Below are 15,931 nucleotides of genomic sequence, written 5' to 3'. Positions count from 1 at the left end.
ACAACGATACTTTGACAGCAATAACTATCATTTAACAATTTATTATAGGATAAAATAATTCTAATAAAAGTGAAAGAATAGTAAAGAATACTGTCAAATCGGTGTAAAAAATTTGAGTTTCAAAATATCATTGTCCTATAAATTACTCCTTTAATCAAATACATTATGGACAAGCATTCCCAAGAGAACTTTACAATTTCCTGCACAACAATCGTCAAAAGGGAGAAAAGGAGAAGAAGGATAATCTTAAAATATAAGAAACAAATACAAAGAAAACTGCATTTTTCAAATTAACAGTAAGAATAATGAGAGGAAGCAGATGAGAAGGTAGTCCACCGTCAGTTTAAACCAAGTCATAGAAGAAAACAAAACCGTGTATGCAATAACAGCATCAATTTGTAATGCGACTATAACAACTTAGAAACCAATGCAAATTCACAAGTATTTTTTCCTTACGATAGCTAATCATTGTTGGAAGTGACAGACTAACCATGCAATAGTTAATTCCCCCTCCACAAGAAAAAAGTAGTTCAAAGTTTAACATACTTGAAACATAAGCTATATTGCAGTTCACAGCTTTAAGAAAAGACAGCCTTCCTTCTAAAATCATCTAATTATTTTGGAACAGACGGATATACAAATTCTAGATCTAGATTGCTGTCAATTCATTTCTCAAGCTCAAGCCAAAGAAGCACAAAACAATTGTGAGATTAGTAAACAAACTGACTTTCCTTTCTAAATGTAAAGACATGAAACTTCAATCACAAGGGGAAAAGCTAGAAATGTACATAATAACAATGTCAAGGCTGATAGCACAACTCATTCCAACTGTATAGGCACACAAAATCGACATTGGAACTTTCCCATTCACACACAGAACAATACCTTCATTGTCCCCTCTGTTTTTAAATAGATGTCAAGACATACACACTGTTTTATATTACACAAACCTAGGTTACAAAAAGTAATGCAAGACAACGGAGAACCAAAACATAAAGAAAAAAATGAACCTACTGAGAATGAAAGAAGCATTGACAAAATGGGAACTGCAGCTTACCATTCTTTTAATGAGAATCTAGTACAGAAAGAATTCAGGTTAAGACTTGATGTATTCGGTGGATAAGTGTAGTACAGGCCTTTAACGGCTTAAACAGCTTATAACTTACATAGAGTAGGTGTTTGTAGATCATTCTGCCCCCAGTTAATTTTGGAGAATGTGGTATGCAATTATTTACTGGAAAAGAAGGTAGAATATCTAAGAGCATGATTGAATAACCATATAGAACGTACTTTAGGAAAATGTTAGCCTTTAGTATCTTGTATTCTGAATCTACTATTGGAAGGATGCAACTGTTATCCATGCAGTAAACTACGCAAATCAAACGCACAATCTATACACCAAGGTTGAATTTCAAGAAACATCATCATCAAAGAGAACTCTATAAAACCGTTTTCTTTCTTCAGGGTCAAATAACCCTCCCACCTTACTATCTCCACCATTACTATCACCATCATCATCATCAACTTCGTGACTTCTCCTTCTACCCTTTGCACCATCTACACTAATCAATGGAACCCCTAACTTCCTCCTCTTTTCCACATTGAGGAGGCGACGCCTCTGATTGTATTCATGAAGCCCCTCCTCCATCAACTCCCCAAACTTCTCCTTCATAACGACCAAAGGATCCTTATCCACAAGCTGAGACCCGACATAGGCCTCCCTAAGAAGCACAGTGTAAATCTTATACTTATTGGAAACGTAGAAAATCCCAGGGTGCTTGAGCAACAGCACATTCAACCTATCGGGCAAAAGGAACTCCCTCCTAAAATGCCCCAACTTCACAATTGAAGCCTTCTTCCAAAGAGTCAAAGACAACAACTCATGCACCAAACCAACATTCCTCTTCTCCATCTCCTTGGACCCCTCCACCAAACCTCGAGGATCCGAATACGGCGAAATGTAAGGAGTTTCGTCAAATTCGCGAAATCTCTCCCAGGATTTCACCCAACTAGACGGCAAGGAACATGAAAAATGTGACGGCGTACCGTGCTTCGCAGCGGAGGATTCGACGGCGGAGACTGCGAGGTCAGGGTCCCAATGCAGCAACTCAATGGCCATGGAGTTCCTCCTGCCGCTCTCGTTGACGATACGGAACAAATTAGGGTAGTTGGGCAGTATCCTGATTACGTAATCATCGGGGAAGCCGAACGCGCGTTTGAATTCGTTGATTTTGAGGACGGTGAGTCTGTTGCGGGGGGTTAGCATGAGAAGTTTGGCCAAGCGGCGAGCGAAGAGGGATTGGAGGGAGTCGATGAGGGAGTGTTCCTGTGCGACGAGGTTCATCATGCGTTTGGTGAGGCGGCAGCGGTTATCGTGGATTTGGAAGCAGCATGGGTACTTAGAGAGCCAGTTGAGGGCTTTTCCCTGAAGATCGAGGGTTTTGAACTTCTTCTGAAGGGTTTCGATGGGGATTTCGTTGTTGGGGTAGCGGAGGATGATGTTCTTTATCTGGTTGTTCACTACCCATCGTCGATTGCGTGAGAGTGCCGATTCTAACTCTGCTTCCTTCTTCATCGACCACAGAGACAATCTTCGGAGGAAAATCCATTGCTCTATCAAAGACACCCTCGCCTCCACATGATTCAACTTTCCTATTCTCAACATTGAATTCACCAACAAGAAATCGAATAGAATAAAACTTATACATTATACAAGAATAGATTAAAACTTGATTCCATGTCATCAGAGAATCAAATTACCATTTCATTCATCTCTCAACATGCCTTCTTTTCCATTTCGTGAATGTTGTTGAAAAGTTAATATGTGAATATCACCTTTTTATTCTATTATAAATGATTCAGGAATGCTCGTTGAAGCTACTGTGTTTATGTTTCCCACAGAAAATAAATGTCATCGATAGAAAAAAATATTCCCGTAAAAACGACTATCCGTGCATAATAAATGCTGGTGCCACAATGTCCAGTCACATGCAATATCAGATTTTTTTTTCCTCGTTCCTTTTAAATTTCCTAATGTCCACCATATTTACACAAATAATACAGTTTTAATTTTAAATTGATCTCCAAACCGAATTTTAAAGTGATTTTGTATTTTTATTTTATTTTGAATTTTATTAAGAAGTTATATATTTTTAATGAAAAATTATGTATTTATATGTTTGAATTTTATTAAATTATACTTTTGAAATATATCTTCTTTTTTATTTTCATTTATTAAAAAATAGGAGACGAAAATACAAATTAAATGATATGTTTAACAATTATTTAATAATTTACTTATATTAATTATTTAATAATTTTTTTAATTATTTAGAATATGATTTTCTCAAATATGTTTATATAAGATGAAATATATATATATATATATATATATATATATATATATATATATATATATATATATAAGTTATTTTAATTTCGTTCATGTTTTATAATTTTTTTAATTAGAGATATTCTAATAATGAAATAAAAAATAATAACTGAATAGAAAATTTATTTATTCAATTTAATTAATTACACATAGACTTGACATATAAAATAAAAAGAATTAAACAAAAAAAAATTATAATAGTGGTAGTTTAAATCTTATACCACCTTTTGAATCAATATAATTCCGTTTTTTCATATATTTTCATTATTCATCAAGTGTTAGTGGATTTATATTTATTATTTGATCCAACAATTCAATATATTTTTAAGTATAGTGATAATACACAAAATGAATCTATACATTGATTTTTTTTACTGATTGATGATTTGTGTAATATCATTATTTAATTTGATTTGAAAGTGTTATGAATAAGATTATTATTAACTGCTATGACAAAAGTAGTCTATTTCAGTTACTATTTTTTGGTCCCATTCAGACATATAAATAAATATTTTCTCATTACAAAAACATATAACTTTTTTATTTTTTCCTTCCCCTTTTATTTTAATGAAATTTTAAATAAAAATAAAAATAAAAAAAACTAATTCAGAATTCAGTTCCCAACAACCAAATTCCGACTAGTATTTTGATCACTATCGGAAATCAAAATTCAACTTCAAATGCTAACATAAAATCAAATGTTAACATAAAATCAAAACCGTGTTATTTGTGTAAATATGATACTAAGTATGCTATATATGAAGTTTTAGAAAGAATCTATGTAAGACAGGAAAAAAAATCTACAATATCAACGTGTTACAGCAATCCAATTATAAGGTTAAATAAATGTAATTTACTATTTACTGTAATCATACTAAAATAAACTAATATAAATGTCACTCTTATGTGAAAATCATCTATGAAAAATAACTTCGTTTTTAGTTTATTACATCTCAATGTCACATATCTAAGTAATTCAAAAATGCAAATGAATATAGTATCCAAGGATATGAATGTTGGACAAAGAATGAGTAATAAGATTCATTAGATCACACGAATCTTATTTAACAAACCCGCATAATTATGAAGATGTTAATATTTCAGACACTTAAATCCTCAATGCCGGGTGCAGAGAATTTGAATGACTGACACATGAAATAATGAAGACACCGTTCATCTCAAGAGAAAGATGTTCCACAACAGAGGAGGCGATGGTATTATTATGACTGTTCATTTTCCCAAATTCCAGAAGCCAAGCATGATACTTTACTATTACAACAATTTCAGAAACAAGAACAGGTTTTCACGTTTATTACTAACCTCCCAAGAACTGTATATAACTCTTCCTAATTGGTGGCAATACATTTTGGATGCTACACGCAGGCTTGACATTAAATATCTCCACCCATCTTTTTTTCTTAGCTTACGAATGACATGATAAAATAGAAGAGAACGTTCAACATACATCAATCCACATTACATAACGGCTATGCACATATTGGAGAAAATTTGGAGATCTGAACCCCCTATTCATGTGCCTCGATATACCACATCAAAATAAAACGTAAAGGCTTTATCTACTCTTGATTGAAATGATCGTGATTTCCCTGTAAAACACCTGTAAGCTCCACATACGACTCCAAATAATGCCTCTCAAACTATACTAGGAGGATCCCCAAACCAGCTGCAGGTAGCACGGGCCCAGCGTGTCCTTATGCAGTCCACCAAAGGCGCATGCTGGGAAGGCTCCGGTTTAGATACTTCATTGTCCTTCCCAGCAGAGTCACTAGCACTAGGAGCAGATGAAACCTTCACATCTGCCATAAATTCCTCAGGCGTCCACCTTGGAGGCACTGAAACTCTCAATTTTGTCAGCCGGGGTCTTTGTAGTGGAGTTTCACCCGCAGAATTTACTTGGCTGCCATTCAGATCTGATTTAGCAATCCCATTAAAATGGTATAGATCAAAGACCTTCTTACCCATCAATCCTGATGAATCCTTCAAACCTCCCAAACTTTTGTCTAGATCCAAAATTACTTGCCAGAATTCACTCCACACAATGAACCCTGCAGAGCAAAGATGTTCCAGCTTCTCTGGTGGAAATTTGATATCTGTTTCTCTGAGGACTTGATGGAAACCTTCCACACTAATGAAACCACCACCTCCACTCTGATCTTGTGCATCAAAAGCTTTGCGTATCTGTGTTTCCCTTCCTTCCAGTTCATTCTCACTTTGAACGCTGGGGTCTAGAGCAAACAGCACAGTGTAATGGGATTCACTCCCCACAACCCATATAGGCCATTTTGGAGATTTCAGATGCTGACCAACCTTGCAAAAATTCAGGGATTCTAAAAGTGTGAGAAATCCAACTTCCACATCTCGAGATATACCTTTCAGAAACATCCCTCCCCCTAAATCCATCCTTCCATCAAACACATTAGGGACAGCCTCCCCACAGAGCAGTAGGTTCACAATTTCCTGCAGCACAAGATTCAAAGAAAAAGACAAACTCATATTCTAGTTGTACAACATTATTTATCAGTATTACTTAAAGATGGCAACTCTTTCCAATTATATGTAGCACGTATCATACCTGAGAGGCATGCCCAAAAGGTGCTGTAACCAGTGGTAGGCTGGGATCATCCCTGTCGCTTTGAACCAAGTCCTAAAGGAGTGAAAAATATTAAATGCATTGACTAAGAATTTTTCAAGTCATAATAACAACTGATGCAAATTCACTTATCCAGTGGAATTTATCATATCTAACTTACCATTTTATTCATCACATTAAAGGATGGGAAAAAATAATAGATTCAAAATTTTCTAAAAACCATGTAAACAGAAATAGTTTTCTTTAAAAGGATGCAGTAACAATTATCCCACTGCTTTACACAGCTTTCAACCCATATAAGCTCAAAATTTACAGATTAAGATGATCTTTGGATGTTAAAATCCTGGATCTAACTCGATATTGATCCCTGAGTACGCAACCTAATTCACTAATATGAAAGATATTGTCATCCACATTACTTCAATCCAGATTCCACAATATTTCAGTATCAACAATACTAATCAGAGGCTGTGATTGGACACCACACTTTTTAAAGACTCTAATATTTTTTTAAGCCAATTCAAGTCACAGCAACACATTAATTAGCTAGGTTGTCATTGGCCTCCTGCATATTTCCAAGCATTTTAAAGACTCACACTCATATCTCAAATACATGCATTTTTACATCCAACTACCGGGACAACCAAAACACAATAAATAATTCTATCACCTTGTCATTGGTTTAAACTTTTTGGGCTGTTTGTCATTAAAACAGACATACGCTACTATTTTCCACTACATGAATTATAGGAGCAAACAATTAGAAGTACAAACTCAATCAAGCTAATAATACAGTTAACAAGTCACCCAGCAGAATTCTTCTAATTATGCAAAAAGAGTTTGTATATTCAGTCACAAGTAGTTGATTCTTAGTAGGAAGAAAAGAAAATGGTAGGGGAAAATAGTCCAATATCTCTTGCTTTAAAAGACAGTGAATTCAGGGACTGTAAAATGCAATGTGAAGTAGAAGAGATGGAAGCAGGCAAACATACCAGTCCTCGAGAAAGTAAAGCAGAGATTAGGAAAAGCAATGCTCCCATTCGACTTTGGAAGAAGGGAAGATTAGCTTCAAGCCGTTGCAATGCAGTTGTTTGTGATGCGCATGTTTCGACTCTAAGAACTTTCTGCAGATCCACGGCAGATTCAATAGAAAGACCTTGAAGTGATTTTGCAATAACCTGTTAATTAGACAAGACTTCATTCATCTGATAAGGTTATCATGGGAGAGTTACAGTAGAAGACAACAACAATAAGATAGGGAATTCAATTCAAAATATTGCCAACAAAATGCCATGCAGAAAACCAATATCAGTGTACAATAACCAATGTACCTCATCCTCTGAAATCCCTTCGAAACGCGGAATGTCATTCTCTGGAAAGCTCAAAGTTGCAATCACAGCCCTTCTATTACTTCCACATGAAAATAAAATTTCAGCCATACTTCTTACGAGGGCCCTGCCACAAAAATCCCACAACAGAAATATATCATTAAGCACTGTATATAAAACCATGAAAGAACACGCTGACCACTTTTAAAGACCAGTGGAACTCAGAAGGACATCAGATAGGAACCAAGATTTATAACCATACGAATATGATTCAACAAGAATAGATTTGGTTAATAAGGATGTCATAGTAGAATCACAATAGAAGACACTGATAACAAAAGGAAATTTAATTCAGTCTTATTGCCAACAAGATGTACATAAATAACCAATATCAGTACAATAACCAAGGTACCTCATCCTCTGAAATCCCTTCAAAAGGCTGGACATAGGAGAATCTGAAATAAGCACATTTAAATATATGGACATATACTAATAAGCAAATGAAGTCCACAACCAGAAAACCTGAAATCTTCACCATTCAATAAGAAAAATGAGAAATAAAGATTAAACTATTATGAACCCACAGAAAACCCAAGAACTTGCACTTGTACTAAATACCAGATTCAAATAAATAAAAAAGAAGTGAATACTGCAGACATAATTTGAGAGCTAGGACCAAGTATTTCTCCCCAATGCTTGGTCACCATAGTCAGTTGATGAAACAGTGGGAAAGAAAAGTTATTTATACACACCAAATCTTGAATATGCTTAATAAGCCAGTATAAGACTAAGACCAAGGTAAAGGTATATCGAGCTCAAAACTAACACTTGGTGAAATCCTAATATAGAATTGTATATGTTCTGAATGTATTGTATGTCTAAAGCAGACCACACAGTATGTATTTATACTATTTTACAAAATCAATTATAATAAAAACACCTAATAATTAGGAATCAATCATCCTAATTTCTTAGATTATGTAATGGTTAATTTTCTACAAATCTGTAACAATTGATTATATTCTAACACCTAAAATTAATGGAAAATTACTTGTGGCATCATATTGCTTTCTCACCCTAGCCATGACCCTTCATACATATATCCTAGATTGCATGAATAAGAAGTACAAACTCCTTTCTTCTATAGATCACTCCATGACACCTCTCCTAACCATGTGCCTTTTTCTAAATTAGAGAAGAATCACACACAAGCCTTTTTATTCTTCTGACAATGCTCCACCAAAAATCAAAAGTATATTGTTTTTTGGAGAACCTACTCAGCATTAACCAATACTTTGAATTGGGTAGTCAAACTTCCCGTAGATATGAAATCAAAGGCAAGCAAAGTTTTCTATATAATTTCCTTAAAAATAACTTCATGCCACCTTCCTTTTGTAGGTTTGTAGGATGCTCTTCCCCTTTCATAAAACAAGTTTCAGCCATTTTAAAGTCAAACTAATGAAAAATCTAGAGGATATAATGGCAGATTTACCCTCTCCGTTTGCTTCTCCTAGGCCATGATTTACATGTGAATCCTAGTACCTCTGGATGTTCTCCCCACATAAACATACACTTCCCTTCTGAAGAAATCTTTTCTCCTAATAGTATTAGCTGGATTATAGCTTCTAAGAGTTGCCAAAATTTTATTTTTGTACAAGCTTTAAAACCTACCTGAAATACTAATAATCGAAATAAAGTATTCCCATTTTCCATCACAGACACAGCTATGAACCTATCTGCTAGGCTGTTACATTTATAACATCATTCTTTCAAAAGTTAGCTACAATTATACCCATCTTATTTCTTGATTTAAGCTTGCCAATAAACCACAACTTAAAACTCCAAAGTATTAAATTCCTTTACCTTTTCTCCTACCCACTTAGTTTCATTTTTTTTCTCTCCTTACATGTATGTAAAATTGATACACCTAATCATGGTGTATACTATTTCCATTGATTGACCTGTAGCTATATGTATGCCTGAAGTTCTGTTCCTAAACAAATAATTATCCAGCAAATCAACTTTTTTGCCCACAACAATTCGTGGAAATGTGGGCACCCTTGCATTTTTGTCCATATCAAGGCAGACAGTAACTAGGAGAACCCTTCCCTAAAAGGTAGTTGCTAATTGGAGCGAACCCAAAACTACTACATGGAGCATCTCATAAACTCAATGTGGGACTTAAACATCTGAGGTTATCCAAGCCCTTATAAAAGACTGCTCCAAAGAGTCAAGGTCTGAGCAGTTGATTGACACTCTACAATGCTTCCCTTAACCCCTCCATCAGTAGCCTTTTCCGGAAGAATCATAACCTGCTCAAATACCAATTGATCCAAAGCCAAGCATTTGAGAAACCTCCCTTGCAAAGTTGGGGTGGGGGATGAGGGTGAACTAAACACTTATTCCAAATAACATCCTATAATACTCAATGTGGGATTTAGATGCCTCGTGGTATCCAAGTTCCTAAAAAAGACTTTATATTAAATTCTGACTCAATTTTGTTGATTGAACAAATACTATTGCTGTCTACTAATCATGAAGTAGAATAAGTTAACAATGAACTGGATCAAAATTCAAAATTATTAAAAGCAAAAATATAGAACAATATTAAAAAGGATAGTTAATTGAATCAAAAACAGTATTCATGTTGACAATACACCAGGAAACAGGGCACTATAGACCAAAGAAATTGCAGAATGAAGATATGAAGTACAGAATACAACAAATGAATATAATTTAATTATAATGAATTTTACCAAGCTAAGCACAAATGACTGGTAAGGAGAAAGTTAATCACCTTACTTTTACACCTTCAGTGAGTGAAGAAAAATTATAAGATGGAACAGACAGACTTTTAAATGATGCACCCAGACCCTTCTGTGGCAGGCATGGTACATCTTTCAACTCATCACTGAAGAAAATGATGTGTTTAAGCACAAATGCCTGAAAAGTTAAAGAAAAACATGAGCAAAACCAACACAGGACAAAAACACGCTTTTGGGAATTTACATTATGCCAATTCTTTATAGTTGTTGGAGATAGCACATTGATATATTACCAAATTATAATATATAAGTGGATGAAAATCTTATATTACACGTCATTTTTTTGATATTGAATTAAGTTTAAGGTCCACCTTTTACAATTGTGTTAGAGTCTATCCTAACAAGATCCGTTGGGTCTATCATGTCTTCATTATCAAGATCACACACAAATATTTAGTCTAACACTCAAGATGTCTAGCCCTCAGTATGAGGTGTGTTGGAGATGTCATGTCAACCAAAGATATATGGTCAAATTATATAATATATAAGTGGAAACTCTATTTTACAAATTAGTTTTTTGAGATTGAATTAGATCCAAAAATTTCTTTCTAAGAATAAACAGATGAAATAAAAATAACAAATGAATATTTAATTATATGCTCACAAGCGAACTAAGTTGTTACAACAATATATTTATTCATTGAACCAACAAAAGTCAACACTACTATATAGTGGAAACGTTAAAATGAACAAGCAAAGGAATTTCCACTGGGTGTGGGTGGAGATGATATAACCTGCCCCTATTTACTTCTTAAAGTTATTATTACATCTTTTTTTATGAGATAAAATTTATTTTTTCTTAATTGTAATGAATTTTAATGAATAAACACATGCACACAATAATTATGTATACAGATCACTATAAAGTATATAAATGAACTTGATATGTTTTTTGCAATACTATTTAATTTAATAAAAAATAAAATTAATAAATAAAGTTATAATATGCTTTTTCTCAAGATGTTTAAATTCTTAATATTTGTGGATATCAAGACTTGCAGTCATCTTCCCCATTCCCATCCTTACATGTGCGTAACAAGACATCATTAAATTTCTTTTACTTGAAACATATACATGGGAAATCATATAAAGAAAACACCGAATAGATTTATCATACAGCCATTTGCTAATATTTTCTGCCTATAAAATACTTGTTTACTGCCTATAGTTAATACGCGTGCCACACAGTCAGTGTCTAACATTCTAAATGTTAAAGCACTCATTTAGTGCTTATTGTTCCACTCTTCGATACAATTTAGTCCTCACAGCCCAAAACCATTGTAAAAAAGTCCCAACAGTTTAAGAACAGTTTGTATATTAGCTGGGTTTGTTATACTGAAGGTCCCTATTTGGAGTGGAATTATCACAACCAGATCAGTACCACTTTCATTGTTTGAAAAAGGGACTTCTTAAACAGATCTGAAAAATGGACAATATAGAAAAAAATGTAGCAATTACTTGTATAGCTGCCAAAACGCCACAGGGACCACCTTCATGCTGCACTAGGCCCATTGATGTTACAGGATCAGAGCTAAACCTATGGTGCAGTTTTTCAAAGTATTAGCAATAAAAGCAAGTACACAATCGTCCGAATTTAAAAGTATTGAAACCAAATTTAAGAGAAAAGAAACTTTGAATTGATTATACTGAGTTTTATAGAAGTGATGAGCTTCTGTTTACAGCAGTTACACATAGACTGCGGATGCGTGTCTAACTGACTGGATCAGTTGTAAGAACCTAACTATGACAGCTGTAACAATCTACTCAATACAACAGATAACACGGTGGTATCTAACTGGCAAATTGATAAAAGGTATTATACACTCACAAAAGGTATACAAAAAGTAATTCAAAAGTCAAAACATCAATATGTTAAAAAATATAACATGCAAATGAAGAGTTGAAAACACACATTCATGATTTCCTTTATAATGATTTCAGTTAAATTCATTCATTCATAAATTATGTTTCACAAATACAAAATGTGCAGCATAGCAATAGTTTCACAGCAGAAAGGTTCAACTGGACATGATAAGCAAGTTTCAAAATAAGAAATATTGGCCCTTTATTAAAGGACAAGATACAAACATGTCATGCCAATATTTAGTTATTATATTTAACATACCTCCATAGAAGCTCAAAAATGAAAATAGCTCCAAGTAACAAACAAATACTATCAAGGAATGACAACACATGTTCACGATTTCATTTATAATGATGTTTTTTCAGTGAAATTAATCCATTCATAAATTATGCTTAACAAATAGAAAATGAGCAGCATAGCAATAGTTTCACAGCAGAAAGGTTCAACGGCCCTTGATGTGCAGAAGCAAGTTTCGAAATAATAAATATTGGTCATTGATTCAAGGATAAGATACAAACATCTTGTGCAAATATTTAGTTATTACATTAAACATACCTCAATAGAAGATAATAAAATGAAAATATTCTCCAAGTAACAAACAGATGATATCAAGGAACCACAGCACCAGGCATGGCTTTGCTATCTAATTAAGAAGGAATGTAGCATCAAGTGAACAACATACTATGTATGACAAATAATTTTGCCCATCTACAACATACAAAAAGGATGATGTTCAATAGGAATGTTGCATTCTCCTGTGGTTTTCTTTTTGTTAGTTTTTTTCAAGTCGTTTCAACAGGAACTTTTTCATTCTTTATCAAGCAAGGAGAACCAACCAATTATTTCATAAACTGTTTCCATCAAGCAATCAATGAAGAATCGTACACAAGAAATTTGTCTAACACCAGTACTACATAAGAACTTCAACCCTAGCAGTCCCTCATTTACTTAGTTCTATACTTCCTCCAAAGGAAATGAGCAAGAAAGGCATATCGACATTATGTTAACTAACACAGTTTTATTTTTACTGCATTCCTATACCTTATCTAAATATTATTGTTTTACTTTTTGAATGATCATTCACCAAGGCTGTAGCAATTAGGTATATTTAAAAAAACCCACAATATGTTTTACTGCTGGGAAAATGCATTATTTTGAAGATAAAATAGTTCCAATCTCCCCCTTTTCTTGTAATATATATATTGTATTTTCCAATGCCAGAATATAAAGGTTCGCATTTGATTATTGATTAATAGTGAGAGCATGGCAGTGAAATCATGGGATTTTCAAGACTGTATGAGTAACTGAGCTCACTTCACAATCAGAAATATGATACAAATAGATACACACCCTCTTTCAGAACAAACACATTATATCCAAACCGAAATAACTCCGACTCCAATCACATAAAAACAAGGAACACGTACAGCTGGATAGCATAACAATATTACCGGGGGAAGCAGGAATATGCATCGAAACATTGAATAAGAAAAACAAAGCACAAAAGAGGCATACCAATTACATGATCATCTAGAAAATTAAAGTATACAACAGGGGTTTTAATACAGGAACATGTTAAAGATTTGTGTCTGTTAATCCTACACTTGGTAACATATCCATACACTTCAGATAAATTAATAAGTAATTAGAAATTATAAAATACCGTATTCCCTGGTTGCTCCACTGTGCAAGAATCCCCTTAGAGACTTCATTCCCAAACACCATAGAAAACAATTGATTTGCTTCTTCCGCTGAAAGTTCCTTACTCAAATTCACACTCTTCAAACGCAACTCCTCTCTCCTCCCCAATTCAACACTTTTCTTCCCCGGTGGCAATGATGATGGCAAAACCCTCACCGCTGCCGCTATCCGCTTCTCCGCCGCCGCCGCCATGAGCTCCCTCCGCCGGGTCTTAGACTCTGGCGAATCTTCCGACGATTCCGAAACCGCCCCGGCGGCGGCATCCTGCGGCTTGCTGCGCTTCGTCTCCGGCGTCGCGCGCTGCATGCTCATTCGAATCGCCATTTGCAAATCCTCGTCCTCTCCTCGATCCCCCATTCCCGAACGGATCAAAAACTTCGATACCAAAACCACGCAAAGACAGAGAAACCCTAGAAGAATTATTTTTAGGGCTCCGTTTCTCGGCGATCGAGAATCGAAGCTTCTGGAATGGAGTGTTTTGAAAAATCGAACTTCGATTGGGGCGAATTGGAATTCGAAACGCAATGGAGGGGCAAAAGTGGAAATGAATTTGTGATAGGGTGGCGACGACAATAACGGGTTTTGGCGGGGGGTGAGTCCCCGACGGAAGAGTGGAGTGGGTGAAAACGGTGTCGTGAGAGGATGAATCTTTGTAGTGGTATTATATGCGTAATGACTGCGAGGCCCCTCAGTTAAAGATTCGCGTAGTGGTAGAGTAAGTAATTTCAGTGAAAATTGAGGGTAGTGTAGGGAAAGAAACATTGAAAAATTGATTTTACAGTTTATAAGGGAAGCCACCGGCGATACTTTCCTTTAACGAAGAGGAAACAAAAAGCGCTTCTGCTTTACTTATTGAGAAAAGGAGGAATATTAAGAAAATTTATTAATTATTGCTTCTTGTTTTTAAATGTTATTATACTGTCAAAACTCATTTTTCATTCCCATTTTTTAGTATATACCTCATTGGTATGTTTTAACTAGAAAAGAATATAGTATTTAGAAGTGATTTACGTCATATTAACTATTATAATGTTAGTCAACCACCAATTACCTTATTCATGGCAATTTTGTTGTTGTTGTTGTTTTTTTGCAAAAGTTTATTTAAATAAATTAACTAAGAAAACAGAAACAATAAAGCATTAATTATTATTATTATTAAGAAAAGAACATCCAAGTTAGAATGGTTATTTAATTTTGAAATACTGAGAAGTTAGCGATGTTGATGCCGTTGGCAGCGAAGAAGGAGAGTTTGTTTATACTTGTTTGATATTCAGATAAAATAAACTCTCTTTAATTATTTTTTACACTTAATAACACATTTGATTTAAGAGAAATAAAAACGATAATAGATTATTTTCGGAAACAAAATATTTTTACATTGTATGCACTGAAAATTGACATACATTTTTAAAATAATAACAAAGGTTAATTAACAAAATAATCAGGATAGCTTATTAATTAAATATTCCAATGAATAGCAAAATATATATATATATATATATATATATATATATATATATATATTAAAATAAGATATTATCTAAGAGAAATGAGTTTGAAATTGAGGAGTATGTTGTTAGTATGTAAGGAAATAAATCCAAAAAAATATATAATTAGTAATATTCTCTTTGATTTGATGGTGTTAAAAAAATTTAATATTGAAAATAAATAAAAAAATTATTTAGAAGAAATTGAGATGAATATTATGATAAGTTTTTTTAAGAGTGTATAATTTTATTTATGTTGGATTTATATGGGTAAGTATGTTTGAATAGATAGTTGTTATAGGGTTTTTATCCTGGAATAATTTTACTTTAATTTATCATAGGTTTTTTTTAACCAATGAGTTAATTAGAGTTTTGGATGAAGATGATGTTAGTTATTGTTTTTTTTTAAGTGTGCGTAGTTAAAAAATTTATTATATTTTTTGTGGGAAAAATCATTATGGTAATAGGTTATACTTTTATTCATAAAGAATTGTATAAATGGTTTATTTTTATGAAATATAATTTTTGTCACGTATTTGGTGAAGTTTCCCATGTTTTTTGTATTTTTTTATTTAAATAAATTGGCATATGATATCAAATTATTGGTAATTTTGGTGTGTTTGACTTGTGTTTAACATAACTTAATTTGATACAAGCCTAAAACTTTATATGTATTCAACTTTATTTGGTTTGATGCGAATTCGAATCCAATAAACTAGATATA

At 33.6% G+C, this 15,931-nt stretch overlaps 2 protein-coding genes across 3 annotated transcripts; both read right to left on the bottom strand.

The window, feature by feature from the left end:
* Positions 1–833: 833 nt before the first annotated feature.
* LOC124832536 (Ubiquitin carboxyl-terminal hydrolase family protein) lies at positions 834–2,903 on the bottom strand. Of its 2 annotated transcripts, XM_088095959.1 has the most exons (2): positions 2,761–2,903; positions 834–2,652 (listed from the first exon to the last, which is right to left on the bottom strand). In XM_088095959.1, exon 2 carries the CDS (start codon positions 2,573–2,575, stop codon positions 1,412–1,414), a length of 1,164 nt encoding a protein of 387 aa, XP_087952085.1. In that variant the 5' UTR covers positions 2,576–2,652; positions 2,761–2,903; the 3' UTR covers positions 834–1,411. The 2 variants fall into 2 exon arrangements, with proteins under 2 accessions (XP_087952085.1, XP_047162716.1); XM_047306760.2 differs by having other exon boundaries at positions 834–2,903.
* A 1,666-nt stretch (positions 2,904–4,569) lies between these two features.
* On the bottom strand, positions 4,570–14,507 carry LOC124832534 (ubiquitin interaction motif-containing protein). Its single transcript, XM_047306756.2, has 7 exons — positions 13,683–14,507; positions 11,614–11,692; positions 10,128–10,273; positions 7,334–7,457; positions 6,995–7,180; positions 5,985–6,056; positions 4,570–5,869 (listed from the first exon to the last, which is right to left on the bottom strand). Exons 1-7 carry the CDS (start codon positions 14,480–14,482, stop codon positions 5,045–5,047), a joined length of 2,232 nt encoding a protein of 743 aa, XP_047162712.1. The 5' UTR covers positions 14,483–14,507; the 3' UTR covers positions 4,570–5,044.
* Positions 14,508–15,931: the final 1,424 nt, after the last annotated feature.

This window comes from Vigna umbellata, chromosome 8 (genome assembly GCF_029865625.1).
Source record: "Vigna umbellata cultivar VRB3 chromosome 8, Vumbellata_1.0, whole genome shotgun sequence".
In the NCBI taxonomy this organism is placed as follows: Eukaryota; Viridiplantae; Streptophyta; class Magnoliopsida; order Fabales; family Fabaceae; genus Vigna; species Vigna umbellata.
The sequence above is the reverse complement of the archived record's forward strand: the minus strand, read 5'-3'. Positions and strand labels throughout refer to the sequence as shown.